Source organism: Struthio camelus, chromosome W (assembly GCF_040807025.1).
Source record: "Struthio camelus isolate bStrCam1 chromosome W, bStrCam1.hap1, whole genome shotgun sequence".
NCBI classification, from domain to species: Eukaryota; Metazoa; Chordata; class Aves; order Struthioniformes; family Struthionidae; genus Struthio; species Struthio camelus.
Genome location: NC_090981.1, coordinates 58332355 through 58353419, shown reverse-complemented (window position 1 = coordinate 58353419; position 21065 = coordinate 58332355). Strand labels below are relative to the sequence as shown.

Below are 21065 nucleotides of genomic sequence, written 5' to 3'. Positions count from 1 at the left end.
TCTTCCGGGTGCGCCGCTCATCGTGTCCCCCGGGGGCGCCGGCCGCTCGCGCAGGTTCCGCGGGCGGCAGGGGCCCGGCAGGCACCTCGGGGCCGCGCAGGCGCAGAGCCAGGGCTCGGGGTCCAAACCAGCGTTTATTAAATTAAAAACAAACACAAAAAGTACCGGGCGCAGCTGCTCCGGCGGCTCTGGGTTCCCGCAAGGGCGCCCCCCCTCCCCCGGGCCGAGGGCCCCAGCCTCCTCCACCTCCCCGGCCCAGGGGCTGAGCAGGCCCGGGCCTGGCCCTCCCTGCCTCCCAGCCCCTGCCCCGTGGTCCTCGCCCCTGGGGGTGCCGGGGGAAGGAGCTGGGTGCTGGCCCTTGCTGGCAGACGTTGGTGTTCCTGCCCTCCTCAGGCTGGGCTCTCTCCCTCCCTCCCTCCTTGGAGATCCTGGCTGGGCCTCCCCCACCCCCAACCAGGTCTTCCAGAAAAAGCCTAGCAGCGACTCTGCGTCAGTAGGGCACGCTCAAAGGACGCTCCGGTCTTGCACCCTGCCTCTCTTGCCTCCCTGACCCCCCTGCCCGGGGCTTGACGTGTTCTTGCACACATTTCTTGAGGCTTAGGGGCAGAAAAAGGTACCGCTCTGGATAATCTCCAGCTCCCTTTCTGCACATCCAGCCCAGAGCTGATGCTCGATTCTCTCTGCTGCTTCCTCTCTTCTCCATCCTACCTAAGGATCAAGCCAGGCCTCCTCCCCCTCTACTCTCAGTTGATCAACGTGGTGACAGGTTCTTGCTCTAAGCAGGTTCCCAGCTGCCCCAAAGGCAACAGGATTCACCCCAACCCTACCACATCAGCACAAGGCCAAGATCTTTTGGTGATCTCCACCTTCTCTCAAATCTTGCGGGAAGGGCTAGTCCCTGCTCTTCCAGAGAGCCCCCAGCTCCTTGTCCCTTCGTGTTACAGCCATATCTCTTACCCCAGGGCCCATAGCAATAGCCACTTCCCTGCCAGCCCCAGGCTTCTTGGGGCCTGCCTTGCCCTAGAGGGGTTGCCCTCTAGGGCCTCCCCAAGCTGCCTGAAGAGGGGCAGGCCCAGCAGAAATCTCAGCCTCTCCCAGGGCTTTTAACAAAGGCCCCGCAGGGAAGCTGGGCCCTGTTCCTTCTGATAGGTTGGTCACCCTCTCCTTCCACAGCCCGAGATGTGCCTCGCTGCTGGTGACCCTCACAGTCCCCACAGCCCTGCCTCAATGCCTGCAGCCCCACACTGCTGAGCGCAGCCTGCCCGCTGCCTGGGTACCTCGTCCAGTGCCTGCAAGGCCAGGAGGGCTGCGGAGGAAGAAAAGCACGTCTGATCCTCTGCACAGGTCTCCTCCACACTCCCAGCAACAATAAATACTAATAAATATGAACCCTTCTACGGTTTCTGCTCCCCAGCCCAGGGACTGGCATAGACAGCCTCACCCTGAGCCCCCCTTCCAGGCTTAACTCCCCCCTCAACCCTGGCCACGTCTCCGAGCTTGGAGCAGCACTGGTGAAAGACCTGGGCATGTCTTGGGAGCGCAGGGGCTGCTCACCAGCCCCTGCCCCTCCTTACAAAGCCCCCTTGGTGATCCCAACCCTGCCATAGGGCACAGCCACGATGTCCACGCTGCTTGGAAGGACGCAGCCATGCGGGGAGGGCGATATTTCAAGGTGGTGCCTGCTCTCTGGCCCTTTACTCATCTCTCTCTGAAGTGCTGGGCTGGATGCTCCCCAGTGGCTCTAGGCAACGGAGAAGGTCAGGCGGCTCCGTGCTTAGGCCCACGGTGAGTAGCAAGGGTTCCTTGGCATCTCCGTAAAGGATTTCAGTTCATAGGGGATCCCGGAGTCGACCTCGATTGACTTGCGGGAGAAGAGCAGCCGGATATCGTCATGAAGGTAGATCTTCCCCGACTTGGAGCTGTGAAACCTAAGGGGAGAGGAGAGCACGGCAGAGGAACTTCAGACTTGCAAGAAAGGATGTAGCAGCCTCAGAGGGAGCCGGTGGCAGCAGAGCAGGGCAGGGGGGCACAACTCCGACCCAGGAAGCTTCTTCCCACCATCTTCCTTGCCTACTTATGCTCCTGGTCAAAGTGGCTTCCACTCTGCCTGCCTCCAGAGGGGCAGAGACTGCTGCCCTAGGGCAGGACGGCAGCTCCAGTCTCTCCGCAGCCCTTCTAGGGCAGAGGACAACCGTTCCCTGCTCCTCCCCAGGGCTACCAAGTCAGGCTCTCCTCCTGCAATAGTGGCAGAGCCTGCAGGTTTGGAGGAGACAGGGACACACGGAAGAGGGGCCTGGGAGTCCAGCGGTGACCCCAGAGCAGGTGTCCATCCCTCCCAGCCTGCCCTACCTCAGGTGCATCAGGTAGCAGAGGACCCTGCGGGGTGGGCTGGTGCCTGGTGGGTCGCTGGAGGCCACGACGGCCCCCTCCTCCTCTCCCACGGGCACCAAGAAGATGCGGTGGCGTAGGAAGGTCATGTGGTTGGCTGGCATGTCCTGGAAGTCGTACGTCACCAAGAACATCTTCACCACAGTCTTGTTGGGGTTAAATAAGGTCTATGGGCAGAGCGGGGGGGAGGTCAGACTAGGAAGTGCCCACGGCATGGGCGCATAGGTCAGGCCTGGGGCATCTTGGGGCTGTGCTGGGAGGCCCAAGGGCCCACAAGAGCAGTCCTTGCTCCACACCAGCCCCAGAGGGTGTAGCCCAAGGCCCAGTTCTTTTCCAGTCTGTGTCCCTCACAGAGGAGCCAGCGCACACAGCTCAGATACCGCAACCCACCGGTAAGCCCTTTCCTCCCCACCTCCACCCACATGCTCCCATCTCATTCCCATGGCACCCACAAGCTCTGCTGTTGAGACCCCTGCCCCTCCTCACCAGCCTCTTCCTTTCTTGTGTCTCGCATCCCCTTGCCTCCTTGCCAGCGCCCCGGGGATCCCGTGCTTCCCTCCGCAGCGCTCTTGGTGGCCATACACTGGCTCTGCACAGAGCTTTCTGGCTGTTGCCCCAGCAAAACAACAGAATGGAGCAGTTCTGCCCCGGGGATGCTCCAAAGCCACGGGAGCCCACCCAGGCCTCCTCCACACTGCGCTATCAGAGGCCAGGGGATGACTCACCACTTGGATGGTTCCAGCTTTGGGGACACTGTAACCCTTCTTTCCCAAGGCCTCCAAGTCAATCACTCCCTGGGAGGCAAAAGAAACAGCATGTAAGAGAGGATGAAAGCCCACGGAGAGCCTAGCTGAGCCCTGATATGGGGCCCAGAGTCCCTCTCACCAGCAGACCGTGGGACAAGGCAACCAGGGGCACGTTGCAAGAGGGTGCTCAGCTCAATCCCTCTCCAGACCAGGAGGAGAACAAGCAGCAACAGAGAGGTGATGGCAAAGCAGCAGCCGTGAGACGGCTGGGCAGCGGCAGCCCTGTCACACATCTGAAGCCTGCCTCTTCCTCCCTTTGCCTCATAGGTTAAATATGGCTTCTGTCTCCCTGCAGCAGACCCTGGTGTGGCCGGTGCCACGGCCACAGAGATGTGCCGGGGCTCCTGGGATATGTGGTTGCTTGTGCCACGTTCTCAAGAGCGGGGCAGCCCCAGAGGATGTCCAGTGCCTGCATACGGCCCCTGCTCACCTCCCTCACTGGCCCAGCCCTCCCTCATTGGCGTACCAGAAAAGGCGAGGGCGCGCTGTGTTCAGAGATGTCGAAGTAGGTGACGTCGACAGGCAGGGTGGCATGCTGGGGGCAGTAGGAGCCGCTGGCTCCGATCTCTGCTGTGAAACCCTCGATCCTCCCTGACGGTGCAAAGCGCCCCTTCAGGATGGACTCCTGAGAGAGGAGGGAAGCGTTACAGACCTTACAACACTAGGCTTGCCCCTCACCTCTAAGCTATATGTGAAACGACCTCCATCTCCACCATGAGCACGCATCAGCCTGCCCTCACATGGCCCTAGGCTCTCCAAGGACTGCGTGTGAGGGACCTTGGCTGCTATTTCTGAGATGGACTCCATCCTTGAATAGGTGGGCTGAAACCAGCCATCTAACACCAAGAACAAGTGCGAGCGTTCTGGCTTTGCCAGTCAGCTCTGCGGCAGCCCTCTCAATAGGGTCTGAGGGACAAGTTCAGCCCAGCGCGTCTGTCCCCTGGCAGGATCTGCTGTGGTGAGCTGTTCTGCCAGGGGACAGATGCCTCTCCCCACAGCTGACACACGTGAGGCCCTTCGGGACACGGGATACAGCCTTGTGCAACTGCTGTACCAAGCAGCACGCTCCCATCAGGCTCAGCACCTTATGCCATGTTTCCAGCCCAGCGCCTGCAGGGCTTAACTCCCTCCCTCCTGCACTGGTGGGCAGTCACAGCACAGGTGCCGTTACCTCAAAGTTGCCCAGCAGAGCATGACTGACTGTGGTGGTGGTCCAGGGGGCTGCAGAGGGCCGGGTCCCTCTCCGGAGGCTGCTCCGGAGATGTCGCCTTTGAGAGAAGAGAGAGCATCAATGCCAAACCGGAGAGCAGGAAGCCCTGTGCTCCCCCTGTGTCCTCCAAGGTATGGGCCCTTACCTGGCAGAAAGGAGCCCTGTCCTTCTCTCTGGGCCCCCCATCCATCTCTCTAATGGAGGTTGAACAGATTTTCCCACCCCATGAAGTGCAGCAGAAACCCCCCTCCACCCCACAGCCCAGGATCTTCTGGAGGGGAAACATCTGGGGCAGGAAAAGGACTGGGATTACCCCAACCCTGACCCTCCCACGTGGCTGCAGGGTGCTGGGAGTGCCGTGCACCCAGAGCCCGCACTGCTGTGCCCGAGGCCCTGCTCCAAGGCCAGCAGGGCTTCATGGCTGCTGGGACACTCACGATTTGAGGCGCAGCCCGCTCTTCAGCCTTCTCCCGACTGTAGTGCAATCTGCAGAGCTCTGGGGGGATGCAAGACCAAGAGCCATGTTAGGGCAGCAATCAGGGGCTGCGCACCCCCAGGAAATATCATCACCCCCTGCCCTGCTACCCCACAACAGGCAGCAGGAAAGGAGGCCGCGCTGCCCGTGCACTGCCAAAGACCACTGCAGACAGAAAGACCCAGGCACAAACACCCCCTTGCACATCCCAGGGAACGGTACCACATACCACAAAGCTCCCCGGCCAGTCCAGGTCAAACTCCAGTCCCAGGTGATTCATGCAAAGCCCATGGCAATGCTGCTGAGCAAAGGGTCCTGCTTGCCCACCCCTGCCCAGCGCCAGGTCCCTAGAACAGTAGTAGTGGGTGCTAAAGCTAGGGCCACCCTGCTGCCTCCTTTTACAGGGAGTCCCCTTTTCAGGGATTTTCCTTTCTGGAAGCCACATAAAGGGCTGCACAACACAAAGCAATGACAGAGCCAGCTGGCATGACTGAGCTGGAGGCTCGAGGGAAGCTGCCGGAGGGAGGGCAGCACTGGGGACAGCCAGGCTGAGGGACAGTCACCCAAAAGGGTACATGGGCAGGGAAAGAGCTGTGCCATGCTGATGGCACTGCCTGGCCCTAAAACAATGCATCTCTGCTGTCTGTCCCTGTCAGTCCCCGCACCTTGGGATGTCCCACAGAAGGACAGGAGCGTGCTGGCTCCGGCATGAACCTGCTGTGACCTTGGCCAGCAGGATATGGTGGGAGCAGGGATCTGGTCAGGAGCAGCTGGCAAACAGGATGGAATTGCAGGCTGCTCCTGAGCTACCAGGGTGGTTGCAAACCCCAGAGCTCTGCTCCATTTCTGAGGGCTCGTGGCACGCTGGGGACACACAACAGGCTCGCCAGTACCGCAGAGGAGCTAGCAGCATCTCGGCACACAGCACCAGGGCTCCCATTCCCTGGCCAGAGCTGTCCAGCCCTGATCCATGCCACCAAATCCTCACCCAGCAGGCCCAGCACCACGAGGGATGTCATGGACAGGGGCCGAAGCAGTCCCCATCCCTCTGCCTTCCTCCTCCCTAGGCACACAGAGGACAGCTGCTCATGCTAAGCCTGACGGCTTGACACAAAGCTGTCAGACACTGACTCGGCCGCAGCCAACAGCCCCCGTACTGTGTCTCCAACTCCCGCTGTCACTGGCGGGGGTGGGGGGGGGGGTAGCGTCCTCCCCAAGTGAGGCTCTCAGCATGCCAGAGAGCTGGTTGCAAGGGGCTAATCCAGTGATCACAGCAGGTCTGTAGCCAGTGACACCCTGCAGACTGTTCCTCAGGGCTGGCCAGCAGCCACTGCCCTGTTTGAACCAGGGCTATGGCACTGGGACAGGACAGGGCGCTGTGCCACTGGGGGCCACGTGCCCACAAGCACAGCCCTGGACTCTGGATGTCCCTAGGCTGTTCCTTGCCTCTTCCCACCCCTCAACAACTGATGCTCACCTTGGCTGCTGGAAGCAGGTGATTCCAGAAAGGAGCCCCCTTGGCATCAGTGCTGCGGCAGGCCGTGGGCACTGGATGACATGGCGGGGCCCTCTTCTTCCTCGCTGGTGGGGACAGGCTCTCGTCCTCAGAGCAGGAGTCAGCTGCAACCTCTCCAGCAGGCAGCAGCTTCCGTTTGGCTGGGCAGCTGCTCCCGCTGAGCCGACTGCTCCCACAGGGTGTCTTCTCCAAGGAGCTCAGGCTGCTGGGCTCGGGGCTGAGTGCTGTCTGAGGAGCTGGGGGCTCCTTGCACCCGTTGGCCATCACTGGCCATTCCCCTTCTCTGCCAGCCTGGCTGCCATGAGCAGGGCCGTCCCTCGGCTTCTCTCTCTTCCCAGAGTCTGCCCGGGGCATTTGTGCAATATTGTGCAAATCAAGTTCAAGTACGTTGTGGCCACTTGCCCTCTCCCCATAGTCTTCAGGCTGATCCCCTGGTGGGACAGGGCAATGGTCTCTTGTGTGCAAAGTACTGCAAGCAATGTGCTGTGGCCGGGAGGATGAGGCATCCTGCGACCTGTCTTCTCTGCTAGCCTTGGGACTGTGGCTTGGACTGCCCTCACATCGGTGCTCCACCACCCGCAGCCCGCTGTGGGAGAAGTGCTGCGCAGAGCCGCACAGGGATAGCTCCTCCACCAGCAGACCATCCTCGAAGGCATCGTCATCGTCCAGGGAACCGTGCCCGGGACCCCCGTCCCATTTGCCGTCTGCCCCCCCGCCACCCCAGTGAGTTCGTTTGGGATCGCGTGCCCCCTCTGGAGTTCGCTGCTCGGGGTACCCCCTCTTCACAGCTGGTCGGCTGCCTGTCCGCTGCTCTGTGCTCTCGGAAGAGCTGGAGAGATGGGAGAAGATAGAGACCTGGTAAACCTTCTGGCGCTTGATCTCTGTCTCGTTGTAGCCCATGAGGATGCCGCGGCGAGTGCAGCGTTGTGAGGAAGGCTCTAAGGCTGCCTCTCCACCTGGCCGGGACAGGCCAGAGTCCGTGCTGCGCTCTGGGGGCAGGGACGCCTCCGTGTGGATGTGCCGCATGGAGCCTTACTTGGCTGGACCCCAAGTGGAGCCAGAGTCAAAACAGCCCCATACAGCAGCAGGGAAGGGACAGTAAAGTGCCACAGGGTCACTGTGTGAGGGCAGCAGGTGGGAGCTGGACCCCCCTTGCTCAGGACGTCCGGGTGAGCCCTCTGTTATGGAGTGCGCTGCAGCGCAGCATCTGGAAGGACAGAGCAAGAGGAAGGAGATCAGCCCAGGATCCTGATCCTCAGCCAGCCTTTCAGCAGCAGGGGACGTACTGGGACCCGGGTGGCTCCGCATACAGCCCTGCTCAGACCTCCCTCTCTGGGGACGGGAAGAGGAACCAGCTTGGTGTGGCTCTCTAGGGAACCCCGTGGCATCACCCATCTGCAGGATCAGCACTTTCTTCCTGGCCTGGGCACAAAAAGGAGTCTCCAGCCGGGCTGGAGGCTACTGAGGACAAGCCTGAACAAGCGGGGAGAAGAGGGGCCTGCAAGGGACTTGACGTGCTTGCGCTGTTCTGGAGTGCAGGAATCAGGCGGGTCAGACCAGACCCAGGGGCTCAGGACTGTAATCACCCCTTTGGGCAAGAGCAACAAGATCTCCAAGCGCTTGCCAAGGAAACCTTGCCCAGCCGCATGCACTGAACAAGGCAGGGCTGGCTCCCTACGCTTTCAAACCCACAGTGGGGCCAGAAATCAGGCTGTGCAGCCTGAGGGAACCTGATCTAACATCGCAGTTAGCCCTTCTCTGAGCTGGCTTGAAACAGAGACCTCAAATACCTGAATTTGCAGGTGGGTGGTTCTGGGGGCTGCAGGTTAACAATGCCTCCAGCCTATCCTAACCTACAATCAGGGAGTTGAAGGAGCAGAGCCCACCACGGGCTCCTGCACAACCCATCCACATTACTCATTCCCACCTACCTTGAGGGTTTGGCCTACTCTGCGCTACATGGGGTCTCAATTTTGATTTTAAGTCCAGTTTCGGAGCCATCAGAGTCCTAGCCAGGAGCTGTGTCTGCCACGATAAATACCGGAACGGTCACAAGACCTCAGGAGATGGGATCTTTGCCGAAAAGTAACTGCCGGGCTGAGGAGCTCCGGAGCCTGACAAGCAGCCCTGGTTTGGCAGCCCTGCCGCCATCAGCCTGTCCCCATAGCTCTGTCTGCTCCCGTGGCTCCAAAGGCTTGGGGCAGGTATGCAATAGGGAAAACGATTCCTCAATTGGGTCAAGGTCATCTGGGAACTGAGGCTGCGAGCGGTATTTTGCCCCACATTGTGATGGGGATGGGAGGGTGCTAGGTCAAGGCAGTCGGGCCCAGGGATGTTGTTTAGGAGGAGCGATGAAAGGTGCAACCTGCCACTCTGTAGCCTGTCCTGGCTGCCTCCCACACTCACCCCTCTGCAGCAGAACCCCACACGGCTCCAGATTAGGCTCCCCGTCCTGCAGTGGATAGTCGTTGGCACAACTAGCTGAAGACACCTGCCAGCCGGGCACCCCCCAGAAGCGGCGTGGCTGCCGTGGAATGGCTCCCACCATCACGGTGTGCCTTCGAACCTCTGCGCTGTCCTCTCCAGCTCTTCGGTCTCCACAGCAGCTCTGACGGGGAAGGAGAGGGGAAGATGCAGGGCGGGAATAATTCAGGAGCTCACCGACAGAAGAGCAGGAGGGTGCCACCTGCCTGTGGTGTCACACAGGCAGAGAAGGCAGTATTCGTGTTCAGACTTTCAGCCTCCCAAATCCAAAGGCCATACACATCTACAGGCCCTCTTGGGCAGTATGGTCCATGATTTCCATTTAAACCACAAATACTTCAAGCTAAGCTGTGAATTCTCATCTTTCCTGTATTTTATACCTCTTTTACTTGCTTACCTTCATGAAAACCTGTGCATTTGGACAGATTCCTACTTATTTTGGTGACCATTTCATGGCTTGCTTTCCAAGATGCTGCGAATCATCAGACTCCCCAGGCCACTGGTCTCATGTCCACCTCCCATCCCTTTCACCCACAGCACACGTCACTTTCTGGCCCTACAGACAAGGAGAAGAGCTTGCAATTTCCTTCCTCTAATAAGCGATGTCTGGCAGGAAGGTAGAAACAGGGAGCTTGACAACCCTGAGCTGTGATGGCCCCCCACCAGCTTCCCCCAGAGCAAAGACAGCAGTCCTTTCACGTGCACAGCACTCACCTGCTCAAAGGTGCCCTTGATGTACGAAGGAGATCTGCGGATGCAACGCAGCTTCCTGGGCACAGCCACGGCTTCCCTGCGGTCATAATCCACCAACACCGTACCTTTGATGCCTGGGGGAGGGCAAGGACGAGAGTCAGCCTGGGCAGCAGCCTACGACATGACACCTTCACAGCAGGCAGAAGCCCTTGGGAATCTCTTCCCTTAGCCCCTCCATCATGGGGCAGCCCATGAGCCTTGTTGCCCCAGGGGCAAAAGGAGGCAGCGCTGCCCGTCCCTAGGGCCCACACACTCCCCACCTCTCCCCCCGTGCAGCCCTTGCCTGGGGGTCCACTGCAGCAGCTGTCCAGAGGGAAGTCGCTGCCTGGCTGGCTGGCCATCCCGACCGAAAGCACCATCCCAAAGGCGGCATAGCTTAGGCCTATATCGCCTCGCCTAACTCTCCGCAATGCATCAGGCTCCGGTTAGGCTGGGTGCGAAGCCCATCTCTTGCCACCCTGTCAGATCATCCCTCCATGAAGCATGGGGCCCAACAGAACCTGTGTCTCCCTGAGCAACTGCCCCCCAGGCAGGGTGCAGATCAGTACCCAGATAAGAGAAGTTCACACCCCACTTCCCAACCCAGCCAGAATCCCCACTGCATAGGGCCGGACTGGAAACAGCAGGGCCAGGCAGATGAACAAAATCCCTGAAGGGATACTTGGAAACATCGAACACCCAAGTGCCCCCCTATTCTGGCACCTTAGTATGGCAAATTCTGCAACCCAAAATCTTTCCAGTTGGAGTCCTAGTGTCAGCAGGTCTCTTGCAGTGCTCACTGCAGCACCAGGGCTGACCTTGGCTGCCCCAGGAAATGGCCTGGCCTTTCATTATATTCCCAACGGCATCTGTAATTAATAGGCACTTGCAGCCAGTCCCCGAGAGCAGGTCAGCCCGAGAGCCACTGCCAGCAGTACCAAAGGAAGAGCATCGCCAGGGATCAGCCAGGACACAGAAGCAATATGCTGGCTCCCTGGAAGCGCTCACCGCAGGGCAAATCCACAGCATGGCACATCAAATGTCCGATCTCAAGCCTCAAGCTCCTTGAGGCTTTGTAAAGACAGCTCCTCCTGGCACCCTGCACTGGGCCTGCATGAAGGCACACAGGAGAGCAGGTGAACACCCACAATTGTGGACCGTGGGAGGACGTGGAGGTGCTAACTCACTGTGCTCTGCCTGCCTGGAAGGTGGAGAACTCTTACACCAGGTAGCTGCTTCCCTCTTCCACCCCCGGGGGAGATTCGTACCACAACCTGCAGGGCACAATCGACCGCTGGGAAGCAAAGTCAGCAGCTGGCAGCAAAAGAGTCAGCATGGCATGGCTGGAGAAAGCCACATCCTTCCTGCATGTCTCCATGCTGGGACAAATCTGCAGTTTCAACCTGTGTCATTTCTTTCTCTTTCTCGCGTTCCTCTGTGGTCACATCCCTTCCCAGGTCCTTGTGCTGGTGGGCTGAGCCATTTGCTCCCCAGAGGCAGCTGCGTTTCAGGAGAACAGGTCCATCAGGTGAGGCTGACACGCTGACACCACAAACCTGTCCCAGCTGAGATTTCAATGCCAGTCACCAGGTAAGGCCAGCGCTAGCCTGAAAGGGTTCCCTCTGTCTACAAATACACCGTGGGAGGGACCTCCTTGCACATCCCCTTGGAGGTCTGCCAGGCAGCCTAGGATAGGGAGCGCTGTGATCAGGAAGGTGGAATCCCCTTCTATGGCACTGCAGTGCCACAAGGGTCACATCCCCACTATCTTTTCTCCAAGGTCTCCTAGCACCTGGCTCCACAGCTATGTCGGACGCAGCTTTCCTCTCTGCATCTCACCTGGCCAAGCTTGGAGAAAGGGCACTAGGCTTCAACAGCCAGGACACTCTCAGTGCCTGAGGACCAGCAGGGAGGGAGCACGTCCCAGGTGCTGGGGCACAGACACTGCATTTCACCGCCTTGGTGACACTGAGCCACCAGACCCCGACCCATCCAGCATCTGATGCAGGATGGTACAGCCAGGACTGAGGGTCACAGACCTGGATTACCTGTTGGCTTCATTCCTATTAGCACATCGGGGGGACACAATAAACAGACCGTGGCCTCAATCTGGCGGCACGAGAGCAGGATGGCAGGTGAGGAAGGGTTCCCAGCTGGGCGATGCAGCAGCTGTACTGTACGTCAGGCTGCAGCCAAAGCCTCTGAGCTGTAAAAGGATCTGTTGCCATTTTAACTGTATTGCACCATGCCAAGGGACAGGACAGGCAGAGTCTTTGGAAAGGGGAGCCCGGCAGGGTTACCAGTGTGACACCGGCGCAAGGAGGAAAGGGAATGCTGTGCCCAAAGGGGCCAAGCTCACACAGTGGGAATCCACACAGGTCTCCCAAAGAGACCAGCAAGTCAGCGGACACATGGCCAAGGGACAGAAGACTGTGGTCTGAGCCCTGCTGCCTGCGGCAGACAGCCACGCAGAGGGGCCAGCAAGGCCGAGAGCGGCCTCGCATCATTCAGACCACAGAGAAGGAATCCCTGAACAGACCTTCCCTGCCTGCCTCCCTCCTGCTCCCTCTCCTGGGAAGGGCTTAGGAGACCAAAACTTCCCAGCCTCCCTGCAGGGTGAAGCAAGAACCACAGAGCAAGGAAAGAGAGCGGCAGTGAGAGCGGCCTTACAAGAAGGCAAGGGATCGGCCTCAGTACAAGCAGAGCACAAGGCAAGAGAAGAGGCAACAGAAACTGCTGGAAACTGTGACTGCTTGGAAGATACCTCACGGCTCCATCAATCCTATCTGAACCCAAGAAAAAGACTTAATAGGGGAAATCTAACCAGTGGAAGTGTAAAACCATGAGCTCCTTGGCACAGGCTAAGAGCTGAGCTTGAGAAGCAGGCAGAAAGTTTCCGTCACATTGCTGGAGGATGGCAGCACCAACAGCAATGTTGCCATCAGAGCGGTTTCTCCACGGCCTGCAAGACCAAATGTACCGTAGTCAGCAGAGAGACGGAAACCACTTATAGCACTATCCATGGGAGAGGTGGGACTCCTGTGGAGAAACCAGTGAGGGAGATGCTCCAGCAGCAAACTGTACCTGGAGGGAGAGATGAAAGGAGTAGACACGGCTCTGGCTCTCCCCTGGTATTTGGGTCAGGGAGGAAGAAGCCCACACTTGGTGGAAACAAGGGAGAGGGGAAAGAAAAAGATGATGCAGAGAGGGAGCATCCCTGCTCCACTGCAGGGACAAGTACTGCTCTCAGGGGCTCCTCAGAAGGAAGCCTCCTGCTGTACCAGATTTATGCAGCTGCAGAGCCTTGCTCAGTGCTGGCCCCTGTGCAGATAACAGGGAGGAAGCCCAAGCCCAGAAGGGAAGCATGGGGCAAGAGGGAGTGCCCATGTTAGAAGCTGCAAGCTCCTAGAAACCATCAAGGGCAGCTTAGACAGAGACAAACCCTACACATTCCTCTGCCTGGCAGCACCCGTGTCAGGGAGGTGCTGCTGCTGCTGCCCTTCCTCCCAGTCCGCAAGAGGGGACACCGTCCCGGTGCACCAAAGCAGGGTGCAGAAGCCCCGAGCACAGAGCAGGCTCCCTGCAAGGAGCCTCGCTGTGGCTCCAGCAGGCTCCTGAGTGACCAGACACCCCATTAGCTCCCTGGCCTCCCTGAGGGCTGAGGTCTGCCCGGAGGTGCACGGTGCCTTCCCAGCCCCAGGCCCACGCACAAGGTGCCATAGGGGGCTACGTGGGGACTGAGCCCTTCCACTCAGCCAACCTGCGATAACACAATGAAATCTCTCCCGGCAGCTCAGAGCTGCTGGCCTGGCGGCTCACCCCCTGCTCTGACACCCCACGCAGATAACCTCCGCACACCTTGCCTCGGTGCGTCGCATGCAAACAGAGACGCTGACAATAGCCTGCGGCTGGGAAGGGGGGCTTGCAGGGTCTGCAGGCAGACCCCACTATACAACAGCCACCTGTGTACAGCTTTCTTCCCCCATGTCCAACCCTCCCACCCCCCCCCCATGCTAACCTCCCCCCCATGCACAGCTGCCCCTCTCCCCAGAAAAAGCACAGTCAAAGAATGAAAAGCAGCTTAAAATCCAGCAGGACAATCAGCCAGCTCTCCAAAGCCGGCAGCACCCCCTGCCCACCCAGCCCAGCAGGCTCAAACCTCAGCGATACAGCCTCCCGGCTCCAACGTTAATCAGGAGCCCACGAAACCTGCAGCACGCAGAGCGGGGAAATCCCATGCAGCAGCCGCTCACGGGGAGGACAGCCCAGGTTGAGGACAGACCTTTGTCTCTGCCTGCCTGTCTCGCTCGCTCGCTGCTGGAGGAGGAAGAGGGGGGCGGTGGGGGACAGCAAGCAAAGATAACACCCCTAGGAGGGATGTCACAGTCACGTTAATCACTCGGAATTCCAGCCAGCGCAGACCCGGGCACTGCAAATATGGGCAGCAAATGGAGATGCTCAAAGCTCTGAAATAATTGGATCCTTTCACAAGAGCTGAGCCCAGAATCCAGCACAGGAATTCAGTCCCCGCTGGAAGTCGAGAGATCAAATACACAGAGAGGCAGGCACAGCACAAGCAATTCTTAGCCACTGCTGTATTCGGATCCGCAGCCCGCTCTCCCCCCCCCCCCCCCCCCCCAATCCCTTTGCACTGCTCTAATCTCAGGTATCTTCTCAGCAGGAGCGCCGGCACGAGAGCACCACAGCGGAGAGCCCGAGCCCCGAGCAGAGCCGAGCTGAGAACTGTCCCCTTCCCATCCAACTTACTCCACTTGTGGCAAGGTGCAGAAACGCTGCCAGTGTAAAAGAGCGCTTATCAGAGGAAACCAGCAGCCTCAAAGCCCTGCTCGAGCAGAGGAACAGCCCACGGAAAGGAGCCCCCAGAGCTGCCAGCTGGCCTCCGCAGCCCTGCGAGGGAGACACGCAGCCCGGCAGGTCTCGCCAGCCCGCACCACATTCCCGGCGAGACACACACACACACACACACGGCACATGTAGGCTCCTGCTCAGCGCCTCAACGGCAATGAAAAGGCACGGAGGCTTCTGCCAGAAAACAAAGAGGCAGCGGCAGAGCTGGGGGTGGGGAAAACTCTCTGCTGCCCAAGAGGATCCCTGCAGAGACAACAGGATGCTGCTGGGCTCCACCGCAGCCACTTACCCCTCCGAGCCCGAGGTGGCACCCACTCACCCGGCAAAAGGAGTCTGCAGGGTGGGCCGGCCTCCGGTCCCCTCCCCGAGGAAGCACAGAGTGGGAAGTGCTGGAGGACGCAAGCCAGGCCCAGGACAACAGCTGGCCACAAGGGGAAAATTCCTCCGGGCTTGCTTCGCTTCATAAAGAGCTGTGTCTTTTCACCCCGGGGTAACTACTGCGTGCCACCGCTCCCGAGGGGAAAGCACGGCCAACACCACATGTGCAAGTTTTACAACAAGGCAAATTTGCAGAGCTCAAAGCTGCACGCTCTCTCGAGTTGACCTTGCAGTAGCATGGTGGCCTGGCTGCCTTTCCTGCAGGAGAGCGGCTGTGGTAGTTACCCTGGGGTAATGAAGAAGGAGCCCACAGCTTTCTTTGCAGCAAAAGCAAGCCCCTAGTTCTCCATGCGCAGAGACTTGTCTGCGGGCTCCATTTCAGTTTTCCACCAGCCTCTGGAGGTGGCAGCTGAGGAACCTGGGCCCAAGCTGCCAGACAGCCACACAGACTCGCTGCTCCGTTCCAGACCTTGGTGCCAACTGGAACCGATGGAAAAATTTTCCACTGTCAGCAATTACAAAGTCACATGTGCGTGCACCCACCCAGTCACAGGACGGCCACAAGAAGCCTGATCGGTCCTGACGGAGGGGCAGGGATCACTTCTGCTCTGTGCTTGCACAACACCTGGGGTCTCTGGCTATGACTATGGGCACCTTCACTCCGCCTTGTTGAAAGTTCAATACAGACATTTGTCCAAGGGGGGTACGTCCCAGGCCCAAGCAGGACCTCACCCTCACTGTACTAGGTACTGTATAAATGTTAGGAGTAATAGTTCTTTTAGTCTGAATACTTCGTGTCCCAAGAGGAGTAATAATGCCCCGGGGTCACTGCCTGTATCGGAAACCCTGGGGAACCCTATCCTGACCTGTTTAACTTGACCACAGTGGAAAGGCAGATCACTCACTGCTGCTCACATCCCTGTCCCAGGGTAGTCTTCCGCAGGAAGCGTGATCTAACTGTGCAGCATGAACAGGCAACTCATCGTTGCTGCGAGCCGGGCACAGAAACGTGGGCCCCAAGAGGGTGCTCTGGGCGATGAAGTTGCAGAAGGGAACCCCTGCCCCTTGCAGGCCTGCGAGGGGGCTGATGCTTCACGAGCTGGGAGAAGATGGCATAGCAATTGGAACGGCTGGTGGTGACAGGACCTCTGCAGCTTCCACTCTGCTCCCTAGCTCCACACCCACCTCTGACGCCCTCACCACCATGCACAACCACAGCCGCTCACAGCCCCGTCCTACCCTCCCTACCAAGCTAACTCCTTCCAGCCCCTCCCGCAACCGACTCCCTGTAATCATCGACACTGCCTGAGCCCAGATACACAGACCTTCAGCTTCCCTACATCCTTCTCACGGCAGCCCGGCTCAGTGTCCCCCAAAGCATGCTCTTCCTCACTCCCACCCCAAACTCTGCCCTCCCCAACCATCAGACCCTGCTCTGTTTACATGCACCCCCACACATGTCCCCAAAGTCCCCAGATAAAGATCTGGGCTCTGTCCCCTCCTGATCTCTGCAGCAAGTGACATAACCTACCCTAGTCTTCCCCATCCCTGACTGCCACTCACCTACCTACAGCCCTGCTGGCCCGAGCCTCTTTGCACACAACTGACATGAGACCCACCAAGGAGTCCCTGATACCCGTGTGGGAGAGCCACAGGAGCATCATCCTTCCAATGTCCCCTAAACTATCATAAAGGCACTGCAGAGCAGTGGAGAAGGTCCCAGGGATGCTGCATTACCTGAAGCGACTCTTGACACGTAGGCATCAAAGCTGGGCACTGGAAGAGGGAACAGGCCCAGTGCCCGTGGTGAGAAGGGCAGCAAGGATTGCGTATGGAGCATTTACCCCGTGGGAACTGCCCATTCGCACCGCAACCCCTCTTGCGATACACTTCCTTTTACCGTAAGAGCCCTCCAAGGGAGGCGCTTGGGCACAGGCGCTCAGGCCTCTGGCTCAGCACTTCGAAGCTGCAGCTTGCAGATAAGGCTGCAGCAACGGTGGCGACGTTCAGTGTCTTTTCCATTGCCCGTGCTAGACATCTGCATGGCATGGGGGGAGGAGATACCCTATATACATATCCACGTACACCCACCCAACGCGCACCTTTCCAGCTGCGATTTAGAAAGCCTTAAGTCTAGTGAAAGCTAAAGCGGTGATACTGGCTGGGTAGGTATTTGGGCTGTAAGGGCAAGGCTCTGTACTTGTTTGACTGTAAAGATCTGGCCAAATCCAGGAGGGCTATCACAGAGAAGGGGCATTTCTACCATCAATTCAGCGTCCTGTACCTTGTCAGATGAAGGCAAGGTCTCTCCCTTCCAGCAAGCCTGAAGGGAGGGAGAGGGAAAAGATCTGCCGAGGCATCAGGAAAAGGTTGTCACCACCATCACTTGAACACTCACGCTGCTGCCCATGCTGGCAGCAAACATAGAGGTGCACAAGCCCCTTCAAAGGGGAACAAGAGGGGATGAGGAATTGGTGTATCTAACGCCAGCCCCAGACATACCTAAGCCACAGGCCCACGCAAGGCAGCAGGATGCAAGGCCCAGCAGCATTGCACCAGCTCCTACTTCATCCCGTGGAACCGGCAAACATCCCGGTCTGCATGCTCTGAACTGAGCCTCAGCAAAGCCCTCTGCCCCGCACATCCACCGCCACCCTATAGCGAGGGCAGGGCTCTGAAATGGCAGCCCAGGCCTCTGCGCAGCAAGGCACCTGGGGTACGAACAGGGCCTAACACCCAGATGTTGCACAGAGATGGCAGCATTAAGGAAGCCAAGGCCCAACCAGTGCCTCATGCGAGACAGAGGCCAGAAAGGATCTGCCCTCGGGGCTATCAGGCAGGTGCAGCCTGCACAGACCACACAGCGCAGGGTATGCTGACGTATCAGCATCCTCCGTCTTTGCGGAAGTGATAGGGAACAGGGGTGAGTTCAAGACACAGCTGCATCCCCAGACAACCTTACTGCACAAGACACAAGCTCCCACATCAGCCCCTATAAAACAAGAAAACTCCCTTGCAAACTCTGCTTGTTGCTGCAGCAGTCCACGTTTTGCTGCACACCTTCCGCAGGAATACGCAAAGCTTAGAGATCTGAGAAACCAGCTTTACTGTGGCAACGGGGTCAAAACACCCCTTAAATTCTGATGGCAGCCATGCCACAAGGGACACAGACCCTTCCCCCCCAGCTCTGATGTTCATAGGGATCCAGAGCCCACAAAAGCCACGACAGCTCTCCATGGGCTATGAGGAATCGACTAGTCCTAAGGCATGCAGTGATTTACCTCCAGAGCTGGAAACAGATCTCAGGGGCCTCTTGGCTCAGACCATCAGACCCTGCTGCTCTCGATGCGCGCGAGTGTTGTAACGGGGATACCCAAGTAACGCAACAGCGCCCAGAGCGGTATTGAGTAACACCCAGACTGCGAGGAGAGGCAGCTGGGGGAAGGGAGAGACACCACAGCTTAGTGACCCAGGGGGTAGCCCAGCACCAACAAGCCCGAGGAAAAGGCTGAGATGAGCAACTTGAAAAGGGGTCTGGGGACAAATACAGGTCCATGGGAACCTTCTCGACAGTGGAAACCCACGTAAAAGTGTCCGGGGAGCCTGAATGCTGGGGACATCCTCCCAGCCTCTGAGATGGGGAGGTGCATGCAGCTACTGCTGCAGGTCAGCTGTGCCCAGGCTCTGTGGCTACACACAACCCCCTTTGCTCCGATTTGTGACTCTGGCAGAGGGGACAGGGCAAGCACTAAAAACCATTCTAGCACTTACACACCAGACACAGGCTTCTGGGGCATTAGACACTAGGGTCACAGTTAGGAGACTCAAACTGCAGAACAGAATTGTTTCTGAAGACAAGACTGACGAGGCTGCCAGCAGCCAGCCTTGCAGAAGGACAGGATCAAGAAAAGAGCAGCCATGAGAATAAAAGGCTGGCAAAGAAGCAAAAAATACTGGGAGCAAGTAATTCTTTCCAGACAGTCCTCCGGGCTCATCTCAGCCTCCATCTGCTCCCTATCTGCTTGGGATGGTCAGGCAGCTGGAGCCTTTAAAAAGACTACTGGTGACTTCCCCTCCAATCGCCGCTGTCTCTGGGCCTGAGACAGGCACCAAAGGGAAGATAAACCTGGAGCCCTTCCACCCAGAGGGGTTGGGGGCCAGTGTCCTCTCCAGCCTCCTAGTAACACGAACATCCACTGCAGAACACAGCTCCACACTGCCAGCGGAGCGGGATGGATGGTTTATTGCCCTGTGCTTTTCTGTCTCTGTGTCAGAGCCAAATTCCTCATACTCATGCAGGTAAGGGGAAAATACAGTCCTCTGGAGAGAAAGGTACTCCAGCTAAGATAGGTGGAGGCAGAGCAATGAGCTGAGCAATGCTGCTCAGACAGTGCCTCTGTTCCCCAACACTGCTAGCACCACAGGGACGAGAGACAGACCCAGCCAGGAGAAGGGCTGATACACACCATGCCGAGATGCAGCAAAGGGGATACACAAAACTAACCTCTGAGCTCTCTGCGCACCTGCAGGCAGGTCGGTCCAACAGGCCATGTCACAGCTCATGGCCAACTGCCCTGAGAGTTGCAGATCCGTAAAAAAAACATGGGCAGGAGGAGACTTTGTGTGTGGGGGGGGCGGTCTCAGTCCAATCCTGCTCTGAGCAGAGCCAACCTCGAGCAGGTTGCACAGGGCCTGGCCCCACTGAGGGCTGAAGGCCTCCAAAGTTGAAGATTGCGTCCCTTGTCCAGGTCTGCTCCAGGATTTGACTGCTGTCATGGGGAATATTTTTCCTAAAATCTGACGGGAATTTCTCTTGATGCATCTTGTGCCGTTGCCCAATATCCTGTCCCTGGACACTTTCCAGAAGAGCCTTGCCGCAGCTTCTCTCCAAATCCCCCTCAGGCAGCCTCTGACAGCAATGAGATCCCTTTGCCTTCGCTTCCCCAGGCTGTGCAGCCACACTGCTCTCAGCCTCTCCTTATCTGCCCTGAACCCCAGCCCCTCCGCGTCTCAGCTGGACTCTCTCCCATTTGTCCATGTCTGCCTTATCCTGGGGAGCCCAAAACCTCCTCCATTGACAGCAGAAGCAGTTCAGGTTCAGGGCGGGGAAGGACAAAAGGGGAAAGAAATGCGTTAATCTGCAATTAGTCACACTTTGGATCTGGGAGCTTTGGATCTGGGCAGGCATTCAATGCCAGCCACACCTCTGGTGGAGAAGTACTGCCTTGAGGACACAGCCCCCTGCGAGCCTGGGTGAGGCTCTGCATTTTGAGGAAGGGATGGGAAGGTCTGTGCAACAGGGAGACACTGACTAGCCACAGCCCGCCACGGCCCAGCTGGAAGATGGGGATGCAGACTAAGCACGGATAGCGTTGTCTCTCCTGTAACATCGTTCCATCCATTTCAACCACCACCATCGAGGAGCTCTCAGCCAGTCTGGTGGCCAGACGGATACAGGCAAACTCCTGTAAAAGGGCACAGGACACCCTCACTCTCACTTCACCCAGTCCACTTAGAGCAGGGGCAGAGGGTTAATCTGCAACACCTGAACTCACAAGCTGCAACAGGCAAAGCAGCTGACTGGGAAGAGGGAGCAGTCACCCATGGCAGGAGGGAAGTCACTCCACCAGGCTGGGCAGAGGGACTCCACCTGGTCCTACCCCAGCATGGTGCCTCCCACAAGCAGACAAGACACACATCTGCCTGCGAGCCCTTCCTCTTCTCACCTGAACAGGCTGCAAACACAATGCAGTGCAGCATGCCAACCTGCCTCAGCCCCAGGGCAAGGGCCAGACCCCCAGGGTATCTCTGGAGAAAGCTGGAGCCTGTTGATCTCCATACCTTGCAGCCAAGCACACACCCAGGGAGGACAGCAGGTACCTACAGCCAGCCTAGGCAACAGACCTGCAGATCTTAGGGACACTATTTCCCACAACGCTGAAACCAGTGGGAACTGTTTTGGTTTGAGAATTCAATCCACAGCTCTCCTCGTTAGAAATACCAGGATATAGACTTCAGTTCCCGTTGCAACATGCCCATGTCACCCTGCATCGGGAATCTCAAGTACCTGCTTCAAGAAGTTTGGCCCTAAACACACAGAGCTTTGGCTTTGCTGCTGTGGCACTGTTACAGGGCCCACCTCCATCCTGTCCGTAGGGGACCTGCCTATGGGCAGCACCATCTGAAGGAGTCAAACTCACCGGAGGC

At 58.3% G+C, this 21065-nt stretch overlaps 1 protein-coding gene across 10 annotated transcripts in view; it reads right to left on the bottom strand.

Moving 5' to 3' along the window:
* Window positions 1–17: 17 nt before the first annotated feature.
* The window catches only part of ATOSB (atos homolog B), a 40881-nt gene continuing 19833 nt past the window's right edge, over window positions 18–21065 (bottom strand). For 5 of the 10 annotated variants that reach the window (XM_068924326.1, XM_068924323.1, XM_068924327.1 and 2 more), the window contains 10 exons: window positions 9594–9706; window positions 9277–9435; window positions 8802–9003; window positions 6357–7602; window positions 4842–4900; window positions 4366–4462; window positions 3661–3819; window positions 3114–3182; window positions 2350–2555; window positions 18–1928 (listed from right to left, as the gene is read on the bottom strand). In XM_068924326.1, the coding sequence (XP_068780427.1) occupies window positions 1775–1928; window positions 2350–2555; window positions 3114–3182; window positions 3661–3819; window positions 4366–4462; window positions 4842–4900; window positions 6357–7421 (1809 nt within the window). In that variant the 5' untranslated portion in view covers window positions 7422–7602; window positions 8802–9003; window positions 9277–9435; window positions 9594–9706 and the 3' untranslated portion in view covers window positions 18–1774. Of the gene's footprint in view, window positions 1929–2349; window positions 2556–3113; window positions 3183–3660; window positions 3820–4365; window positions 4463–4841; window positions 4901–6356; window positions 7603–8801; window positions 9004–9276; window positions 9436–9593; window positions 9707–10879; window positions 11112–21065 lie in introns of all 10 variants that reach the window. The other 5 variants (XM_068924331.1, XM_068924325.1, XM_068924332.1 and 2 more) reach the window with 2 other exon arrangements.